Consider the following 22,841-nt stretch of genomic DNA (forward strand, 5'->3'; position numbering starts at 1 on the left):
ATGTATGGATGAGATCCAGGGACAGCATAGGCATCTAGTAGGCCTCCTTATGTTGTTGGCTAAGCGCAGAGTTGCTACGTGCTGGGGCCGAGGGAGGGCTCCTCGCCGGTCTGAATGGCTGAGAGATGCGGCGTTTTGTCATGATCAGTTGTCAGTATTCTGGGGACTTATGCCAGAGGGATCCCGTCCTAAGGATATTTGGGCCCCTCTGAATAAATACTTGGCGACCCGGAAGGAAGGTGCTGTGTGATTGGTGGCTCCCAACCGCGAGGTTCACCCCCCCCCCCCATGGATTGTATGTGTTACTATGGTATAAGATAAGCCTGAGCGATGTGACTGCTTGCTCCACCTGCCTTTTTTTGTAGTTTTGCAATTGTTTTCTCTTGTAGTTCCTTCCCCTCGACTATGTCAGTTATGACCTTTGATGAGTAAGTTTTTCCCCTGCACCGGGGCTGTGAACTCCTCGCTCCTCCGGTGTGGTGGATTGTTGAAGATGGCTCCCTTGATACTATAGCATATAAGTAGAGACTTTAGCTGAGAGCCTCTTGTGATGTGGGATATTATTGAAGCTATATGGTTTGCAATGTTTCTTTTCTCTCACTGACTTTTCCCGTCGAGGGACTTGTTTTGTATTATCGAATGTTTGTGTTCTGTATACAAAATTAAATTTAAAAATATTAAAAAAAGTTTGCTAAATCCTGGGCTGGTTGCTTACTGCGAACGCAGCAGAGTAGGGGATTTATGTGAGGGAATCTCTGCGCCATCTGCAAAGGTCATGTTTTTGGTTTTGTGAGGGGAGATGCTCTTCTCCAATTTGGAGCAGCACTCCTGATTTCACAGTGGCTATTCATGGACTTGTGCTGGTAACAGTTAGGGTTCAGCCTTTGTGACTCCTAGAAGGTGACAGACCTATCAGCGACGAGAGATGATTGAGAGGTTTAACTGGCACTGACCATTAGTTCCTGTTTATTGTTTGCCAAAATGTTTATGCGTTTTTTTTAGTTATACTGATTCCATGTGAGACCCCCCATTATGAAAAGTTGGCAACTTATAAATCTATTCAATAGCAATATTATTTTGTCGAATCTTATGTTTTAGTTGCATTGAAACCCTACTCCTTTCACCATCCTCATTAACAAGGTGCCAAAGTAATTTACCCAAGTCTATGCACCCTGGGTTTCCAATCCTCTATTGGCCTTTATTTTATTAGACCACATTAGACAGGCTAGTCACTGATCTTATTTCTATAGTTGTGTGCTTACTGTACCATAACATACTATACAATGGTAGGCCATACCATACTATACAATGACAGTGCATACCATACAAAAGTTATCACATAATCATATTATATTATACAATCCTTGTGGACAAATGTTGTGCAACATGGCTTAAAAAAAATAGGCAAAGCTAACAGATCTCACATTGGCGAGGCCTATTGATGTTGCCAATGCTTGCTTAATAAACAGTATTATAATAATAGAAGCGGACCATTATGGTACGTGCTAGCCCTTACTACCGTGTCACGAGTCTAGGTAAGCAAAGGAGCCCACACATATGGATCACTAATTCATACGTCTGCTGGAACCTCATACGGACCACGGGCTTTGCCTTTCAACAAGTACAAAATAGCAACTTCTGCTTTAAGTTAGAGCAACCCAAGTGCGGCGGCAACACCACAGTGTCATGGTCAAACAAGACACTCTAAAGGCCTTTGAACTACCTCAGCCAGTGATTGGGAGGGATATGAGAACAGACCAAACCGTTATCAGAGAAAGAGAAGATAGGATGTTGGAAAATTTCCCAGAATGCTACTTGCCATACAGCTGAATTGCAAGCGCTGTTCCTATGCCTCACCATTAGAGACTTCTGTCTACGCAACTCGACTTTATGAGTCAAACTGAATAAGGCAATAGAGCTTTCTGATGGGAGTACACAAAGGGCTTTCTCCAAATTTCTGTGAGCTTTAGAATAGTTTTCATCAAACCACCTACTAATAGTTGGCAGAGAAGTCCAGTCACGGATGGTCAGCAGGTCTAAAATGTTTTTGGCAATCATGTTAAAAGCACCTGGAATATCCTGGGATGGAGAGTCTTCTGTCAAACAAATAAAGTTTCTGGCACAGCTACTAAACAACTCTGCTTTAAGCGCTGTGGGAAAACACTTGACCACTCCATCCTCCTGTTCTAGTGGAACGACTTAACCCTACTACAAGTGACCCTATCAGCAATTTTAACATTACTAATTAAACTAAAGAGAAATAATTGAAAGAAAAACGAAACCAATGCTGGAAAAGCAACCACGCCCTGTAAGCGCAGGCCCTAAAGAGTCAACCCCATCAGAACTTAACATCTCCAGAGAGCATGTTAGATTCTGTTCATACAATATGAGTTCAAAGACTCCAACTCTAGTATGCTCCAAGTGGAAAGATTCACTAAAAATGCACCTCAATCTAAACTCAGAAAAAGATACTTCATTACAAGGGTGAATGTTAAAATCTTCCACTAGCAAACTAACACAGGGATTCACGGCTCTCCTTGAGATGTTCTGGAGACTATTTCAAATCCCAAATTCTTATTAAAATAACTGCATTCTCCTTTTAGGAGATTTTTCTGCCGGGTCCTGCCTGCTGGTGAAAGTCAACATCCGACCCATAGAAAAGAGGGCAAGCAAAACAACAGACTACATATTCTAATTAGTTTGTTATACATTCAAATGTAAGGAAACAAAAATCAAACTACCAAGAATTGAAAGCTGTGAGAAAGAGGTGTTCTCCTTTCTCAGACTGGATATAGAGAGATATTTTGACTATGGGTACCTAGGAACTGCCAAACAGTTACAGTACATGTGCTCTGCATTTTAAAACCTGGTAACAGATTGAATAACCCCCAACAGGCTCATCTAAATTTAAGGTAAGGCCAAATTACTTGTGGAAACAGCACCAGTAACATAAAAGTTCACAGTTATAAGTTGATAAGTCACTGTACGAAAAAGCTGCATAGATCGACATACTGTTAAATTATTTAATTATTTATCAAACATTAAATTCAGTGGTGTACATAGACTGTTGCAAAGATGATTACTGTTCCATAACATACTATACAATGCCAGGCCATTCCGTAATATAGGACAGTGCATACCATTCAAAAGTCATATTATATTATATAATCCTTGTGGACAAATTTTGTACAACATGGCTTAAAAAAAAAAAAGGCAAAGCTAACAGATCTCACATAGGCGAGACCTACGGACGTTGCCAATGCTCATTTAAAAAACAGTATTATAATAATAATAGAAATTGATCAGTATGGTACAGAGCCAGCCTTGACTACAGTGTTTTACAAGTCTAGGTAAGCAAAGGAGCATTTTCCAACACTAGCTTACCAGAGCACAGATGAAAACGGAAGAGACCAGAAGAGGCGGACAATCATTTGCTACCTGTCTGGAGAAAGACAGGGGAAAACAAGTTTCTTGTACTCTTGGTTTGGAAATGCTCAAGGGACAGACCAACTGTCCTCCTATTAGCCTTGTGGACAGAAAAGCCTGAATAGAGAGGCTCTTCTGTGGAAGAGGGAGCTAACCAATTGGGAGAAAACAAGAGTCTGCTGGAGCCCACGCTGGAGTGAGCGGTTGAGTTTGCGGACTGCTGATGTCCCAAAGTCTCCCACACCTGTTTGGGAGTTGCACGAGTAAAAGAATAGTTTTCCAGGAGCCATGATGTTTGTTTTTCTCTCTCAGCCTTTTGGCACGGAATTCAAGATTGGGGTTGGGTGAATGAACATGTATAGAGCCTCAGGGAGCCCTCATTAGTTACATCATCCAGCCTGGACCGCTCCAAGAAGTATAAAGTGTCTACGTTTGAAGATGTAACTTGAGACTGGCATAACACAGCACAGTTACCTCAGCAGCAAAAAAAACCTTGTCAGACACATTTTTTTAAGACTGTGCCCCTCGCTTTTGGCGACTGAACCCAAGGCTTCAGAGGGACCTCAAAGAACAAGTAACAGGCTTCAAGAGATCTTCACTAGCTATAGTGTTTCTGCATTAGCCTATTGTAGGATATGAACCTCCATAAAAAGAGACTGAGGGCCCGATTTAGATATTTGTGGACGAGTTACTCTATCACAACAGTGACAGATATCCCTTCCACTGAAATGTAAATCCCGTGGGACATAATGGGAGTTATATTTTGGCGGACAGGATATCGGTCACTGTTGTGACAGAGTAACTCATCCTCCAATATATAAATCACCGCAAAACTCTCCCTCCTTGATGCCTCAAGATGGACACCGGCATATAAACGAGTGGACGTCACAAGACTCGTGTAGCTCTGAGGGACCGTTCTGGCTGGCAGAGGCGTGTGTTGAGGGCCCACACTGACTTACTGACTCAGCAACTGCCCTTCCTCAGGTCTCACCAGATGCCGCCTGTGGTCTCTTCTAGAGAAGTCCTAGTTATTCCTCCATCCTCAGTCACTCAATGGCCGACTCCTCACAGCGATCTGCACAACTTACCTTACAGCTCCCTTTGTGTCTCCAGTCGACTGCCAATATTCGGGCACCCAACAGCTCGTGTTGCTACAGACTGTGCCAAGCAGATTGGGTGCCCCTACATAGCTAAGCTATTGCTACACATAGTCATGGAAAAAAAAAAAAAACACTCATTCAACTCAATCTTCCTTCGATAAATTCATGGCTCCAAAGTAACCAACCAGGAGTAACACAGTGGAAGCCTCAGCCCCCACCAAAGGTGGCACTGACAAGATCCTGCAAGCTATTCAACTTTCACAGTCATCGGCAGAAGAGACCAAAATTGGAGGGGTACAGGTGGATTTTGCACTCCTCTGTCAAGACCTCAAAAACTTTATGGGCCGCATTACAGAGGCAGAGGGGCATATGTCTACGATGGAAGTCACTATAACTGACCTTCTGACCAAGGTGAACCGTGTACTCACATGTACGCTTGACCTCCAGTAACGACCCAAGGATGGAGAGAATCGCGCACAGTGCAAAACCTTACGCTTTATTGGATTTCCGGAAACCGCCAAAAGCAATCATGCTGGCGAATTCCTGGAAGGCTGAATTAAATCTTGGATCTCACCTGACAAATTATCTCCCTAGCTCGCAGTGCAGCACATCCACCGAATGCTCATGCCTATTTAATTTTAAGGACCAAGACTATCACAAGAGGGGGTCGATCCCATACAGACCTCCAATTCTAGAACTCACAAATCCTTATTTTCCTGGTCTATATGCATGAAGTTCAGGTACACAGTTGCTCCTAGTAACCTGTTAAACAGAAACTGCATGCTCTGATGCTATCATATATGCTTCTCTTTCCGGCACGCCTCAAGGAGATCCACCCGAACAAGACTCACTTTTTGGATACTTTGTCTTGGACTCAGCTGACCGAAGAAAGGCGACTTATGGATACGAGAGACCTCTCCCCCATTCCCTGCCTCAGTTAGTATGCCAGAGCTGCATCAACAATGACTGGTCTACCAAAGTGACCCCACACGAGAACTCGCAGATGAAGGGACCAACTTTACACTCGCTGAGTACAGAATCCTTGCCTCCATGAACTTCTGCACATTGTGGAAGCTCATCGCAACCAAACGACATTGATCCTGGGACTGTCCAGGAAGAGGACTGACTGAGCCAGACACCCATAATTCCTTAGAGTTACCAGGATATAGCCAGAGGGGCTTACCTCATCACCACATATCTATTCTTGGGGAGATGTATCATTTCACACACATGATCTGGCATTGATGCTGTTGTAATACTTATCCTACATTAAGGAGGGATCCAGCACTCCACACCACACAATTTATCTCGATTCTTTGTTAGGAGATTAGTTATGGGGTGACAGATGCTTCTAAGGAAGGGTGAATATGGGGAGGTGGGTGTTGGGAAGAGTTGTATTGTTTAATGTTGACTGTCTAACCATGCCCTTTTCTAGGTTGTCAGACCTGTGCCCATCATGCCTACAGCAATCTGCGCTAGCTCTCCCATATTCCAGTCACAATCGCGGACCCAGCACCTCAAAAGCACTGACACCACTCCATCTCGACCAACTTTCACCCTAAAATATTCCTCATGGCTCCGTGCGCCGTGATGTAATTGAAAGTTAATGGCATGTGGAGAAGTGTGGCACAATGGTTAGAGCGGCAGACCCTGATGCAGAGATCTGGTCCGGGACCAGGGTTCAATTCCCACCTCAGCAGGTCTTGGGCTCAATTCCCTTGGACGAGATAATTCTCGCCTCAGTGCCTAATCTAATTAATGGGTCCCACACTGTAACTCTGGGCAATAGCTTGCTTAATCTCCATAACTGCCCTGACAGCGCTTGGATGCCTGGCTTCACCCTGGGGCTGCTCAGGAGTGGGTGCCTCACAGGGAAAGGACTGGAGGGGTTCCACAGCGGTATGCATACAGCGCCTTGAGACCCTAACGGGTGAGTAGTGCGCTATACAAGTGCGAAGTTTACAGTTTTTTGCATGTTGGACCGAGTTAAGCATGCAGCAGTCTTACGCTATACTCAACTGTACCTTCCGGCCATCTTATTACTACAATACACCCATCTCTTAGGCACATCCTGCCCTTTTCTTGCTCAACATGGCTTCAATCGTGTATATCATGCAGGCTTTGCCTAAGGATCCGGGGGTGGCGATTGTCTTGCGTCGTACCTTTCCCTTAATAGTGACTCAATCCTGGACTGACTCAGGGATGTTACACTGCCCTCACAGGTACACTAGAAGGCTGTCCCCTCTATATCCTCTGTTTCTATGCCCCTCCTGTGTCATTAGACTCTTTCCTCAAGACCTTTACCAAGCTTGTGGCCCTCCTGCCCCTGGTCTTACTATGATTGGCGACGATATAAACGCTATCTTGGAACCAGAGATGGATTCTACAGGGCACCCATCTCCCACCTAACAGCGAAGACCTGCCGGCTTTCGCAAGTGAATTACACAATTCGGTCTCTGCAATGTGTGGAGGACCTGGCTTCCTAAGACATGACAACACACCCACACTTTAGCAGCACATCGCCCACATTCACACATAGACCTGTTCCCTATGCCGGCCATAGACCTAACCTCAGTCACCTGGTTTCAAATCCTGGCCCAAGGTATTTTGGATCATGCTCCATTACTCCTAGGCATAGGTACTCCTGATTCCCAGATTCGCCCTATGAGGTAGCGTGGGAACCACTTCCGGCGCATGATCCGCTTGTTATATATGACACCTACGGCCCAAGTGTGTATCAATGGGGTTGATGTTGAGGACCTTCACCATAGGACGCGGCACCGGACTGGGATGCCCCCTATTTCCACTCATGTTAGCACTGGCCGAAGAGCCTCTTGCACATTTAATCCGATGCGATCTATTGCTGGTGGGATGGAGGTGGGGGTCAGATCAGGAAGACCGACTCATGGTTAATGCAGATGATGTCCTGCTATACCTGTTGAATCCAATGGGCAGTGGTCCTCGATGTCTTTAACTTCTGCAACTTTGTTAACCCAACCAAATCACTGTTGGTGCCATTAACCAGAACACGTGATGCCATTGAATGGTGAACAAATTTTCCGATCAGACGTCTCCACTTCTGACATCTTAGTATTACTGTAGCTCTTGATCCATTCCTGACCTGGTTCCTCAACGCAACACTGCTGGTCCGTGGAGCCAGATCTGACTTTAAGAGATGGTTTCCATTACCACTAAATTTCATGAGGAGAGTTGCTTTATATAAAATGATGATTTTACCCCGCTTCCTTTACCTTTTCCAAAAACCTCCCTATTGCACTCCCATACCACTTGTTCAGGGAGATGGACTCCATGGCCAGTGCTTTCCTCTGGCACAACGGCAAGCAATGCCTGGAATACAGTACATGCCAATGAACTACCTATGAGGGGGGAATGAGCATGTCTAACTTATATTACTACTACTTAGCATTCCAAATCCAGGTCATTAATGACAGATTAATTGGAGGTATGTCGGACCCAGCCTACCAGCTGGAACTTGGTTTGCTGGGCTTCCCCAGAGTTTTGCTCTACAGTGATCCAATCCCTGAAGCCACCCCTTAGGTACCTGGAATGGTTATTAATGGATGGCAAACTGGGCGGCGACACAAAGGGTGGTGGAAGAAAATTACTCTGCATACCCCCTTATGCCATGGGGCATGGCTACAGGAGGTAACTGCCCCAGAGGGCTTCTCTAAATGGGATGCTCTGGTATCACCAACGTCAGCGTTGTATGGACCATGGCCGCCTTCCAGGAACTTCAACAAACCTATGCTTTGTCCAATACACAATTCTATAAATTTTTGCAGCTACGACATGCGCTGAAGATACACATTCCTACTGACTGGCACTCTTGTGCCAGAATTCAGCCCCATCAAAGCAAAGGTGTTGATGGGGGTGCTGGGTAAGGGAGGAGTCTCTCAAATCTATCACTCCTTGAAACTGAATGCCCCAGACATTCGCCAGCCGCTAAGGGCCGACTGGGACACCTGGGTCAGACACTTGAAGGATTAGGACTGGCGAGATGTGTGGATGGATTCCAGAATCATTATTTTGGCAAAGTACAGTTGACACACATATATTACCCACATTGTGCTTATCTTACCCTGCTTAGACCGAACAGGCCTGCTAGCCTCCCCATAATGTGCTCGCTGCTCTCACTCACTGGCTGACTTCTGCAGTGTGGTCTGGTCATGCCCAGTTATAGCGAATTATTGGGAAAAGGTCCTAACCAAACTCTCCTTGATCCTGGGTCAGACCCTGCAGCTCTTCCCGACTGATGGCTTTGTTGGGAGTGGATGATGGGGTTTGGAACTCCCGTGCAAACAGGACTCTGCTGGGTATTGCACTAATGGTTGCCAAATGAGATGTGGCAGCACACTAGAAGGCATCTACATCCCCCTACGATCTTTCAATGGAGATGCAGAATTTATTGGTGCACACAACTGGGACCTCTCAGTGTACTTAGTAAGGGGATGCCCATGAAAACACACCAAAATCTTGTTCAAATGGATGGAAGGTTAGACAGTGCAACACTTACTACTAAATTGTCTAAAGCCGAGATGGACTGTATACATATAGTATGGTTAACTCGTATTACAGGTCGCAGGTGGGCCTTAATGGACGCATACTAGGGGAAGCGGATTGCGCATGTTCACTTATCTGGTGTACTTGTGACTTGTTCCTGTGTCCAAAAAACAATAAAAAACTGGTTAGCAAAAAAAATTAAAAAAAGGATTAAAAAAACATAATAAAAGCAAGGCAGTTATAAGGAAATTGAAACATAGGAAAGGTTTCACCATGCTGTCACAGCAAAGGTTCTAAAATCCCTACCTGTGCTACTCAGGTTCTCTACAAGAGCATGGCAGTGTAAGCCCTGATCTGCTCATAAGGCCCCCTGGGAGAACCCCATACCTGTGATTGTAGGTAAAGAAGAGGTCTGTCGGTCTACTGTGAACTTTCCCACACAGGGGGAGAGACTGCGTCAGGACTGAAGAAACTGCAAAAACGACGTGGAGTGTACGATGACAACTGGTTGGAATTCCCCTCTATCGTGTAGAGTGGTGAGGTGTATTATAATAAAACATCTGGTGTTCTGAGAAAACTGCCCAGACGTGAAAATTCATATTTTTGTGTATAAGAGTTGGGGACATGATGAACACTTTGTACAAGCAATAATTTGTAACTTATCACATAAACCTTGGATAGAGCACAAAATGAGAATGTCATGCAGAGAAAAGAATTACAGAAGTCTGAGTAAAAGGACACGCTGATAAAATAATAAAAACATCTTCACTAAAAGAAGGCTTCTGCTAATATAGTAGAAAAATAAAAATGCATGCCTCGAAGTGAAAGGGCACAAGCTGCAGGCCTAGGCTAAAATACCGTGCCTGTGCATCAGCTAATGTAACCTTACAACATCCCTGCAACAGTTAAAAGGGAATGGTCTATCAAACTGCATGTCCAAAGACAACCCCTCTCACAAATCCTAGAGTTTTCTACTTACATCTCCAATTCATTTGAAATAAGTTCAAGTGGAAATGGCAGTTAACTTTAGTCCCATACTCCAAGCCAGCATCTCTGTCACTGTGAAACAAATGAGTTCTGAGCTTCCTTCCAATGACGTTTTTATAAAAGGCTTAGAGACAAATCTTTCTCCGTGGCCGTGGCCTTTGACAATCCTTGAGAACTGCTGTGGAGAATACATTTCTGTTTTTATCCTTTTGGACATATCTGTGCATTTAATAATGTGGCTCATAAGGTTTAAATCCAAAAGATCATATCCAATTGCACAACAGAAAAGATTCTCAGTACTTCGGCCAAATAAGATGCAGAAAGCTAAGCTGGTCCCACTATATCAAATGGAGTGAATCTTACAAGGGAGGTTGGTGGGGTACCCCTGGCTCTTTCCTCCCCTTAGTCATTACCAATATCTAATTAACTCACTGCTTTGCAATTCTGAGCCCCATCAATGTAAATGTACAACACAATTTGATACTGACAAGACCTTAACATAATTCATTGCCTGTAATGGTCAAATGCTGCTACTTTTATGCTCATTATTTATTAGCATCCTTATTTGCTCACAAAGAAGAAAAAAAAAAAAACAGTTCTGGATACAATGGGCAATACTTCCCCAATGGTAGTCTGAAGGCAATACACCAGGGTTTACTAATAATTCCTGTGTACCATCCCATTCATTTAATTTTAAGTAGAATAACACTGAAACATTTGTTCCTTCAAATAAGACACACCATTTATCGATGACTCTTCCGTTCAAAACAGAAATTCTTGTGATTCCTGCAATTTTGGATCTCAAGTGTCCTCAGTACTGCATGTCTGTCCCTGTGATATAGCACTCTATACCAATGTTATCAATCATGAGCTTAAATATGCGGACACATTTGGCAGGTTCAAAAACAGTCACAAAATACTTTAATGATGTGGTATCATCAATAAAATCTTAGCAGCAACTAATGGTTGAGTTGCATCTTAACTGGTACGGTGCTTGGGGCAAGCTGGTCTTGTCCTCGCACACGGTTCCCGTGTACCAGGGACGAGAGCAGCTCATCCTACCCCAGGCCCATTCCACACCCACCCCCCCAGCAATCTGATGACGTCAGGGCGCTCACAGCGAGCCAACGTCATCAAATGCAGAATCCACTTAGGCACCAGGGAAAATTTGTAAATTCTTGGTGGCGAGGTGTTTGTCAACTGGCTAGGTATTTGTGTTTGTGATTACAACAGATTATTATTTCTTCTTTGGTTCTAGTTCAAAGCTTTTGCTTCCTTTGCTGTGGATCATTGCAGTTTTGGCAGTAGTTGACCTGCGGTTTGCGTAGTTGCATGTTTTAGGTAAGTAAAAGCTATTTACTCTAAAGGAGTATTGTTGACATGCATGAATGACATGTTTGTAGGTGGTGTACTAAATGCAGGATTGTGTGTGAAATTGTCCTTACATGTGAGCACAATGATATTTGTGTTGTCTTATGTCTAATTTGCTTTTCTTTTTTCATTTTTAGTGGGATTTCATTTGTGATTGTTGTGTCTGTGCAGGGTAGATGCTGGTGAGATTAAGGCAAGTGAATGGTATAATTTTTTTTAGTACATAACTCTTTGTGATAAAGCCCCACTTTGTCAGTACTTGTTTTAGACAGTGCTGGCTGTTGTTGGCAATCCATTTGTTGTTAGAAAGGATCATGGCTAGCCTCAGAGTCACCACGCAGCAGGTTGTTGGCATGCTTTTTAAGTCCTCTTCTGACCATGATTATGAGACTGACTTTATCTGAGGCAGAGGAGGAAGTGAGAGATTCTGGCAGTGAGTTTTCTGCCCGAGAGGAATCTTCTGATGAGGAGGCCACTCTGAGTGCAGATGAAGGGCCTGTTTTAGAGGAGGACACTGATGTGCCAATAGTGCAGCAGCCTTGGGCTGAAAGTTTTCCCTTTGGAAGACCTGACACATGGATTGCCCCAAACATGGAGCAGCCATAGTTGCCTGCCTGTACTGGTCTCCCAGGATGTAGAGTAAATACAAAAAACTTTTTGCCTGTCAATTTCTTTAGGTTGTTTATGGACAATGTATTTTTGGAAGAGATTGTTGAGCAGACTAATTTGTATGCAGAGCAGTATTTGAAGGACAACGCTGCCAGACTTAGGCCTCAGTCTAGAGCTACCCAGTGGATTCCCACAAATCTTGAAGAGATGAAAACATTCTTGGGTTTGACTTTTTTGATTGGGTTGATAAGGAAGCAGTCACTGGCTTCTTATTGGTCTCCTAGTCCCTTGATGGCAACGGCTATATTTCCTGCAACCATGACTCGTAATCGCTATTTCCTTTGTCTTCGGACGCTACATTTTGTTGACAATGCTTTCGCTTTGCCATGAGATCACCTTAATTGTGACCGTCTTTTAAAGGTTAGGCCTGTCCTTGATCATTTTGTAGATCGGTTTTCAGAGGTGTATGTTCCAGGCAAAGAAATAAGTGTGGACGAGTCTTTGGTCCTGTTCAAGGGGCGTTTGATTTTCAAGCAGTACATTCCTAGCATGAGGGCACGGTATGGAATTAAATTGTATATGTTGTAAGAAAGTAGTACAGGATATGTTTATAATTTCCAGGTCTACACTGGTAGGGCTTCCAGTATTGGACCCCCCCCCCCAGTTGTCCGCCCACTTTTGGAGTTAGTGAGAAAATTGTGTGGGAACCTGGTAGACAACTGTTTAACAAAGGTCACCATTTCTACATAGATAACTTCTACACTGGAGTGCAGTTGTTCAAGGAGTTGTTTAGAGTGGACACTGTTACTTGTGGCATAATCTGTTCTAACCGGAAAGGCTATTCAAGGGAGCTTGTCTGTAAAAAACTTGAGGGAACAGTGCAGTGCCTTGCTGAATGATGGGCTACTAGTTCTGAAATTTTCAGACAGGAGGGATGGGTGCATGCTAACTACAATCCATGAGTACTTCACCTGTGAATGTTTTGGGTCAGGATGCCGAAGTGCGCAAACCTGCGTGCATTTTGGACTACAATAAGCACATGGGTGGTGTTGATATAGTAGATCAGAGGATGGAACCTTACATTGCTCTTCGTAAGTCTTACGTGTTGTATAAAACATTGGCCATACATTTATTTGATTTGGCAATTTTTTATGCTTTTATTGTTTTCAAGGATTGTTCCCCCAAGTGAATGATGAAATGTGTTAAATTTCAGGAGTCAGTGATAGAGAGCCTTATTGTGGTGGAACAGGCAAGAGTTCCTAGAGTAGCAGTGGTGGAGGATGTGGCTATACTGAAAGATTGCCACTGTCTTGATCACATTCCTCACACTCCCATAAATGACTTGCCCACTAAGAAATGTAGAGTCTGTGCCAGAAGAGGTATTCGGAGGGAGAGCCGGATGTACTGTCCGATTGCCCTTCAAAGCCTCTGATGTGTGTGGCCGGCTGTTTCAGGAGTTACCACACAAAAACAAATTTCTGGGAAATACTGCAAGCGTAAACTGCCTGTTTTATATTTTCATATATTCAGTTTCACGGTTGGCATTTCTGTCATGTATTCAGTTAGAGCTGTTGTGCTTGTAGTTTTGTACTTATTTATAATTAGTTAGTGGTTTCTTTGTAGTTTAAAAACAACAAAAAAAGTGATGGCGGTGTGCGTGGAGTGGCGCTTGGCTGGCAGTGTGGGTGGGGTGGCGCTTGGCTGGCAGTGTGGGTGGGGTGGCGCTTGGCTGGCAGTGTGGGTGGGGTGGCACTTGGCTGGCAATGTGGGTGGGGTGGCACTTGGCTGGCAATGTGCGTGGGGTGGCACTTGGCTGGCAATGTGCGTGGGGTGGCACTTGGCTGGCGGTGCACGTGGGGTGGCACTTGGCTGGCGGTGCACGTGGGGGTGGCGCTTGGCTGGCAATGTGCGTGGGGTGGCGCTTTGATGGCGGTGCGCGTGGGGGTGCTGCTTTGCTGGCGGTGCGCGTGGGGGTGCCGCTTTGCTGGCGGTGCGCGTGGGGGTGCCGCTTTGCTGGAGGTGCGCGTGGGGGTGCCGCATTGCTGGGGGTGCCACTTGGCTGGTAGTATGCGTGGGTTGGCGCTTGGCTGGCAGTGCGCGTGGGGGTGGCGCTTGGCTGGCAGTGCATGTGGGATGGTGCTTGGCTGGCAGTGTGCGTGGGGTGGCGCTTGGCTGGCAGTGTGCGTGGGGTGGCGGTGCCAGCCAAACGTCAGTCCATACACTTCCATCAGCTGGTGTGATTGCTGTATCTGGCATGTGGACATATGTAAGTGATGGGCCCTTGAGTGGTGCTGTCTGTCGATGCGAGTGTTGTAATGTGCTGGACCCGTGGCTGGCGGCGTGAATGGTCTTGTGCATGTCATGTATGAAAGGTGTGTGAATGGACTGTTAAGTGGTTGGTGCCTTGTCGTGGCTTTACAGCTCACGAGTTGTGAGTCATTGGTTCAGTTTTTTATTAACAGTGCATTTCATTTTTGTGAAATCTCTTGTTAATATAATTTTGATCTACTGAACCATCACTCACCCTCGTGCCAAATCCAACCAGTATGTGTGGTAAAAATGACAGAACCTGATCCGCTGTAATCAGGTGTCTCAGCACACCATGACAAGCTAGGTGCCTCGGGTGGGACCCCGATGATGAGGTATGCCACCAACTTGGTTGGTGGGTGAGGGGTCTTTTTAACATGACCTAAGTTTGTTTCTTTTCACAATTTTAGTGTTTGGAACATCACAGGTGTCTGGGTTTCAGAAATGCACAGGTTTGATAGGTTTCCCTAGGTTCCAGCTGAGCTAGAGATCAAAATCCACAGCTAGAAACTTTCCAAAAAAACACGCCAGTTTTCAATGTAAAAATGGATGTGTCCATGTTACATTTCCTGTCGCAGGCATTAGGCCTACCCACACAAGTGAGGTACAATTTTTATCGGGAGAGTTGGGGGAACACAGAATAGCAGAACAAGTGTTATTACCCCTTTCCTTTCTCTGCATTTTTTCCTTCCAAATGTAAGACAGTTTGTAAAAAAGACGTCTATTTGAGAACTGCCCTGTAATTCACATGCTAGTATGAGGACCAAGGAATTCAGAGATGTGCAAATAACCTCTGCTTCTTAAAACCTTATCTTGTGCCCATTTTGAAAATACAAAGGCTTCCTTGATACCTATTTTTCAGTCTTTATATTTCACCAAATTAATTGCTGTATACAATGAAAAGCCATTGCAAGGTGCAACTCATTTACTGGCTCTAGGCACCTAGGGTTCTTGATGAACCTACAAGCCCTATATATCCCCGCAACCAGAAGAGTCCAGCGGAAGTATCGGTAGTAAAACATGGAGACAAATGGCTGTTTTTTTTCACCTCAATTTCAATTAAAAAAAATCAGCTGTTTTTTTCTGTAGGAAAACATGAATTCAGAATTTTGTTTACTTTTCAGAAATGTTTAGCTTTCCGGGATCCAGCTTTGGTTTCACTCCCATTTCTGTCACTAACTGGAAGGATGCTCAAAGCACAAAAATAGTAAAAAATGGGGTATGTCCCAGTAAAATGACAAAATTGTGTTGAAAAATTTGGTTTTCTGATTCAAGTCCACTTGTTCCTGAAAGCTGGGAAGATGGTGATTTTAGCACTGTGAACCCTTTGTTGATGCCATTTTCAGGGTGCAAAAAGAACACATCACTTTTTCTGCAGCCCTTTTTTCCTCTTTTCTTTTCAACCGAAGTTTTCGCTGTATTTCGGCTAATTTCTTGGTCTCCTTTAGGGGAACCCACAAACTCTGGGTACCTCTAGAATCCCTGGGATGTTGGGAAAAAAGGATGCAAATTTGGCGAGGGTAGCTTATGTGGACAAAAAGTTATGAGGGCCTAAGCGCGAACTGCCCCCAAATAGCCAAAAAAAAGGCCTGGCACCTGAGGGGCAAAAGGCCTGGCAGCAAAGGGGTTAACATAGGATGCTCCAACCACAATCTTACTTTAGATTTAGTTTCCTTTAACATATAATGGTAGAGCACATCAATTTGACAGTCTACACCAGGGATCTCTAACTCTCAGAGCTACCAGTAGCTTGCCAGCTGCCAAAAGTAGCTCTTCAACTTGGTGTCTATGCTGGTATACAATTAAAATAATCTGGAGCTTAACGGTGCTGTCTTGTACACCACTGAGTTGTAGAGTCTTGAAGTAGAAGTCAGTCTAACCAGTGGCAAGGTTTCCTGTACAAACTCACACAATGAGACTGACAGCATGAAGCCTGCAACATAACAAATCACTGTGCAGCAAGACCACCTGCTGCAGTGGGCCCTGATAGTTTTAGTCACATTGTCTGTGTGTGTAATTCTGGCTGGGAAGTAAAGGCAGAGTATCTCAAGAGCGTCTGCATGAGTTAGAATCACCAAATGCAAACTTATTCAAAATAATCTGAGGAGCATGTCTGATGTGGTATCTACTGTAACAGTTGTTATGTTCGTTAGTAGCTCTGGAAGATTTTCATTGACCTAAAGTAGCTCAGCATGTAGAAGAGGTTGGAGAGCCCTGGTTTACACAGTCTACACACTACATTATACCATTCAGAAAAGGTTGTGCTCACCAAACTCCTCAAACTTACACACAGCATTTACCACACGTGCATTAATTGCTGAAAACCGTATTACTTAATGAAGTCCTAAAAAAAGACAGGTTTCATTTTCGGATTGAGAACTATTCACATTATGAGATTTTTAAGCCACTTTCTTAAATGGAAACATTAGCCATTTGTATAAAAAACTTAAAACACCACACAATTAAAAATATTCATTAATATCTCCAAAACTGTTGGATGATTGTTATTAAATTTCAACGTATTCTCACATAAGCACAGAGCGCGTCAATCAAATATTTTCCACTGATAATCAATCAGATGTTAAATTCCTTTGTTGATCAAATACTATGCATCTCATCACAAACATAATACTTTCAAAAAAGTTTCCAAAGTCACACTGCAACCTACTGATTATTTTAGACATTTTAATGCAATTCTTTAAAGTGAGCATCGGTTTTAAGCATGAATAAATGCAAGTCAATATTACGAAATCCCTAGTCATCTCATTTAATACAATTTCATCCTTGCCACTTAATCAAAAAAACTCTCAAATAAATGCCACTGAGATCTGCAAGTACAATTCTATTGTGTACACAAAAGTCTTCTAAAAGCATGTCATTGTGCCCATCCCTATAATATCTACGCATAGGCTGTGATGTTCTGTAAAGAAATTATAGAAAAATGCACGGCTCAGCTCTGGATTCAGTCAATTTCTCGCTTGGTATTTCAGACTTCAATCGCAAAATGAATCTCGCTTCTTCCAGAAGTAACCTCTTTTTGATACTGACTGATCCTCTTGTAACTGAAAGAGGCCGCATCATAGAAACATACCAGCTGGATCACTTTTAAGATCTTCCTGATAATGCACTTAGTTCGCCGAAAGAGGATTATTGTTCAGGATAGCACATTTTTTTCACCTTCCTGACCATAGCGCTCGCATACAACACATCGCTTTTTAAAATTAAAAGTATATTGTTCTGCATCAAAGACAATTATTTGGATCGGTCCGGTCCCACAAAACGGCATATGCTGTATTAAAGGTACATAAAAAATCCATTATGCTTTTCAGACAGTTGTATCATTTCCAGTGCTTGTAACAGCGTGTGTCCGTAATAGCTTCTCAGTGACACTAACTGCTTTAGATATCAATACGTCTTTAGTGTGATATTTGTTTGCTTATTTGAATCATTTAACGTTTTAAAATAAAATGTTTGTACTTTTGTGCTAAGTGAAATATATTCAATTTAAAACTTGACTGTTATGCTTTAAGGTAACAATTACTAAGCTCTGAATACACAAGCAATTCTTAAACTAGCTTGAGAAAAGCCAATAGGTATGGCTGTGGCTGCAAAGCTATTGGCTTTACCAACGCTAGTTCCCTTCCCTATAGTTTATTATTACCTTAGCATTTCAAGTAAGCAACACTTAGGGCATCTGGGAATTGCAAATCAATGCTTAAGTATAACAAAAAGCAATTTAAGATGGCCAGCTGTACGTATGGATACATGGGTGGTCATCGTGTAACGGTTTTTGATATACTTTATTAAAAGACATTTTAAGATGGCTACCTTTGTGTGTACGATGGGGTGGTGGTTGGGGAGGGGGAGTGAAGAGTATTAAAGCCCATTTAAAGATTGGAGTCACCAATTGTGCCCACACATGATTTGGTGCACTGCTAGTAGCAGTGAGAGTCCAATACTGTTATGTGTGCAAATTTGCTGGTCTTTGTTAAATTTATAAAAATAAAAAGTTTTACGGAAAGGGGAAAGATGTTTAAAAAATACAGTGGCCCACTTGTCCCTAGTTTTGTGGCACTAAAGTCATCTTCAATGTAGAACAAACTGCTGTCACTCACAGTGAGGGAAGCCAAGCGCTGAAAAAAAGCGAGCCAATTGTCCTATGCTGTAAAGTACAGAAGCAAGATTTGAGTGACACTACAATAGACCAATGGCGGAAGGGGGCGTATAGCATGCATGCAGTTTCTAAAATTAGTTGGGGAAAAAGGTCTTAGATAATGCAAGACTTAAAAACTAGAATAGAAAAACAACATAAGCTTGACAGAAAAAGGTGTGTGTTCTGAGGTACACTAACCTTAACCAATTCACATAGTTTATTAAAATAAATGAATGCAAAAAAGCATTTAAACAGGGCACATAAAACAAAACATAGCAAAACATGATTTTGCAGCAGTTTTCTCAAAAATATTTTAAGGAATGTATTGTATACTGATATTAAATGTGTTTTTAGGGAGCATGTTCTTGAAATACAAATATATGGACAGAAGCTTACCAGATGGTCTCCAGGGGAAAGACTTCTCAGTAGAGCTACAAATAATAAAAGAAAATCATAAAATTAAAATTCAGATGAAGGAAACGTACGTGCTTCAAGCAAAAATGTATTCCACTGCAGTGATAACAATATCTATTGTACATCTGTAGAAAAAAAGACAGTCAAAGTAATGCAGCAGGAAAACATGTCATACAACGTTCCAGCTGACATATACTAGAATTCAAATCCACATGGGGCAAATATCTACTTGGGCTTCATCAGACTTACTTTAAAAAACAGAAAATGTTTACTTCTGAGTGGCCAGAGTCGTGGCAATTAGAGGCAGAGTACTTAATAAACAGAGTATCTGCAAAAAGCAGGTTATTAGTTACTACGACGAATGTGTAGGCTTTTCCAACTCTTCTACCCATACTATTTTTCGTTGTGCACATTAGGTTTTCTAGGGGCAACCTATTGTATTGACACTACAATAGAACGAGGCCTTGGACAGAAAAAGGCAAATCACATCACATCTCTCTGCCAAACATTATGCGCTTTGCACATGAGCGTGCAGGGTACTGCATCGTGCCATAGTGCACATCTGTGTAAACATGGGGTAGTGATCCTCTCATATAAAAAAAAAATCCAAAAAATAAAATAAAAATCAAGCCTCTATGTTACATAAGGACCATGTGTTTAACGCACTGCGAGCTGTAGTAATTCTTCCATTTAGTTCACTTATCATCAAGCACGCATGGGTTCTGCGTCTGCAGACCTTTAGTGAATGGTCAGGTTAAAGTAAAGGGCTCAGAGGCCGAGTAGGTGTGGTTATCCGTGGGTCTGTGAATATTTGGTAGTAATAACTTTTCAGTAATATACAAGTGTGTTCAAGCAAACTGCGCTTCATGGTGATGAAGGAATGTCTAATCCATGCTTCCCACAGTTATGTAGGACACGACCTTCACATCGCGCGCAGTATACATATGATTGATGTTTGTTTACTTGGGATCCTCAGTTTAGGCTTAACCCTAAATTGCTAGCCTCACCCATGCTTCAACATTCACGAATTGGTCTCAAAAGCAGATGATGTAAAAACCTCTCAGCCATGACATGAAGGGCTCAGGCCTGGCTTGGAAACCATCAATAGGTTTTCAATCCTGAGGTAATTTAATACAAAATAAAAAAACAAGTTTCTCGTGGCTTTGCTGTACTACTCATATGACTTTAACCCAGGCCCTAAGTGACGATACAAAGCCACTATGAATTGGCATTAGTTAGGTTGATTGAGGAGCTTTATGATTCACCTCAACATAAGTTGAAAACTCCAAGAATGGTGAATGAACATCAACGTTTGAAGTCAGAAACGCTAACCATTGATACCCATATGTATATATGGCTGCTGTTTATTCTGGATCCTGAATTTACGTACATGCGGTTGCTGTCAATTGACTCTGAATTCTGAATTTAGGCTGGACACATAGTTGCTACCCTCATCGATGCCGCAAGTTAGAAAAGATAGGGTAAGTTCAAAGGAGGTTTGGAGAACGTTTTACAGCTACCCCAACAACTTTCTCCCCCCATCTTGGAGGCAGGCATAGATACAGACAAAAATAGAGATCAGTAAATAAAGGCTGGGCAAGGCACAGATAACAGCATCAAGAGTCGCCAATATGACAGTGATAACCAACTCTACATGAAACGCTCTTCTGCTTCAGACATCCAATTCCTCAAGCACTGCCTGCACATTATCCAGACCTGAATATCTGTTGCCTACAAAAAGCTCAACCCAACAAGGAACAGTACAAACCTGGCTCAAGGACATGAAGCTTGATGGCTTTGTACCCTATCGTTTACCAAATACCAAGTCACTTGGATTCACCCTAGACATTAACATCACCCTCAAGGAACACATTGCCAAAAAAATATAAAAAATAAAAAATAAAACACCTTTTAACAGCTTTCTTCAAGGAATCGACTTCAGACCTGCTGTTCAAGCCCTCAGACTCTTGCATCTGAATGGTGGTTAACACCTTCCTATATGGCCTCCCAGATACCATACTGGCAACCCTTAAGGGCATTCCACATACTGTATCACATCTTGTAAGGCCCCTGAAGAAATATCCCATCACCCGTACGCTGATGGAACTCCACTGGGTCCCCATGCTGGTTTGCATCATCTTCAAAACCAGCTTCATAATTTACAAGGCCATCAAGACTAGCACCCAAGCTTATATTGCAGACAAGCTCATAATATCTGGTGGTTCTTAGCACACCTGCAGCCAAGGCATCAGACTGGAGACTTAGGGGTTTACTTGGAGTATGGCATACTCCAACGACTACAGAAAACCTTGCTGCTGTATTACAGCAGTGCATTACAGCCTTTGGTGCTTGCAATAGAGTAAACTGTATATCTATCCTGTTTTGACCCATCCACCAAACTCTAAATAAGCTTCTAAGACATGTATGAAAGAAGGAAAACAAGGCAGCGGGTCTTTTCCATTAATGCACCCAGGATCTGTAACAACCCTGTATCCATCAGCACCACTACAATGCTGCTCCAACTGAAAAAAAGAGTTGAAGTCTTACCTTTTTAAAGAGCAGTACACGAGCTAACTCTCGTATCAATCATTAAGTTTGATTGTCAGCAACCCTGTACAACGTTGTGCTGCCTTTTGGCTGAATTGCCACTACAAAAATAGCAAGCAAGCAGGCAGGCAGGCAGAGATACACACACACGAGACGGGAAGAGTGATTAATACTTCTAAAGCTCATTCTATGACCCTACAGCTTTAAAGATTACAGGCAATCCCTAGAATGCAGGTCATCCTGTGGGGAGTGGCGGGTGACACCCCAGTCCAGACAGGCTTTTGTTTCTGACCTCTTGAATGCAGAGGCTCTCCCCCTGGGAGGACAGATTCTCGTCTGCTGGTGGCAGCCTGACCAGAAACGTTCAGTGAGCTCACCAGCAGTTGGCAGGCTTTTCAGGGGGCATCTTCAAGGTGCCCTCTGGGTGCATGCATTAATGAATCCAACACTGGAATCAGTGAGGGTTTGTTAATACAAGATGTTTTATACCAAACATCCCTAGGTTCAGCAAAGCCATCATGCAGCTGGGGAACTCTAGTTACCAGTGTCCGGCACACTTATTTAAAATGGCTTCCCTGTACACCTACTATGTCTAAGAATCGACAAAGACACAGTAGGGACATATTTGCTCATGCATATATTCCCACACTCGTTATATAATGCACCCTGCCTTAGGGCTGAAGGCCTGCTGTAGGGGTGACTTATAAGATATTACAAGCAGTGTTTTAGAGGACATGGCAAACAAGTGTGAGCCATGTTGTGTTTTCAATTTTGGGAGCACCATGTCACACAGCTTGCAATGGCAATCTGCATAAGGATGATGCTGGGTCCCTCCGACTGGCACAAGTTGTGCTGGCTGCAGGTCTGAGGGGCCCTTTTCAGTACCCATACCCTAGGTACCAGGGGTACCATTTACTAGGGACTTACAGGGGGCAGACGAGCCTGGCTACTTGGGGATCAAATGACTAGGTGCCTTGTTTTAGGGAAGGAACACTGGCACTGGGGACCTGGTTAGCAGGAACCCAGTGCACTTCAGTTAAAGTTGCATCTCAATACCATGCAAAATGTATATGGGGGAGCAAGGAGGGTACTATCCTCTAAGACTCACATTATTTTTAGATTAGAGGGACCTTTTAAAATCTTACACAAAAAATTCTAAACATTTCTTTTTCTAAGGCCTAACTATCCAGTAACATTTTACATTTCTAAACACAACAGGACTGGGGGGCTTAACCAAGGCCCTAGCAGACCAGATTAGAAATTTGGAAAAATGCTAAAAATTGTAATTTGAAAAATGTTTTTGGCAACTAAATTCAATTGTGGATTTTTAAGTGGAATCACAATACTGACAGAGTGGTACACTACATGCACCAACGTAGGAAGCGGGCTCTTTATATAGTGGACCA

General features: G+C 43.2%; 1 protein-coding gene across 8 annotated transcripts in view; it reads right to left on the reverse strand.

Annotated features, from left to right (window-relative positions):
- Positions 1-22,841, reverse strand: part of PKP4 (plakophilin 4) — a 643,120-nt gene that overhangs the window by 350,138 nt on the left and 270,141 nt on the right. For all 8 annotated transcript variants that reach the window (XM_069225136.1, XM_069225133.1, XM_069225134.1 and 5 more), the window contains exon 5: positions 18,871-18,905. In XM_069225136.1, the coding sequence (XP_069081237.1) occupies positions 18,871-18,905 (35 nt within the window). The remainder of the gene's footprint in view (positions 1-18,870; positions 18,906-22,841) is intronic.

The sequence above is a fragment of the Pleurodeles waltl genome, chromosome 3_1 (assembly GCF_031143425.1).
Source record: "Pleurodeles waltl isolate 20211129_DDA chromosome 3_1, aPleWal1.hap1.20221129, whole genome shotgun sequence".
Lineage (NCBI taxonomy): Eukaryota > Metazoa > Chordata > Amphibia > Caudata > Salamandridae > Pleurodeles > Pleurodeles waltl.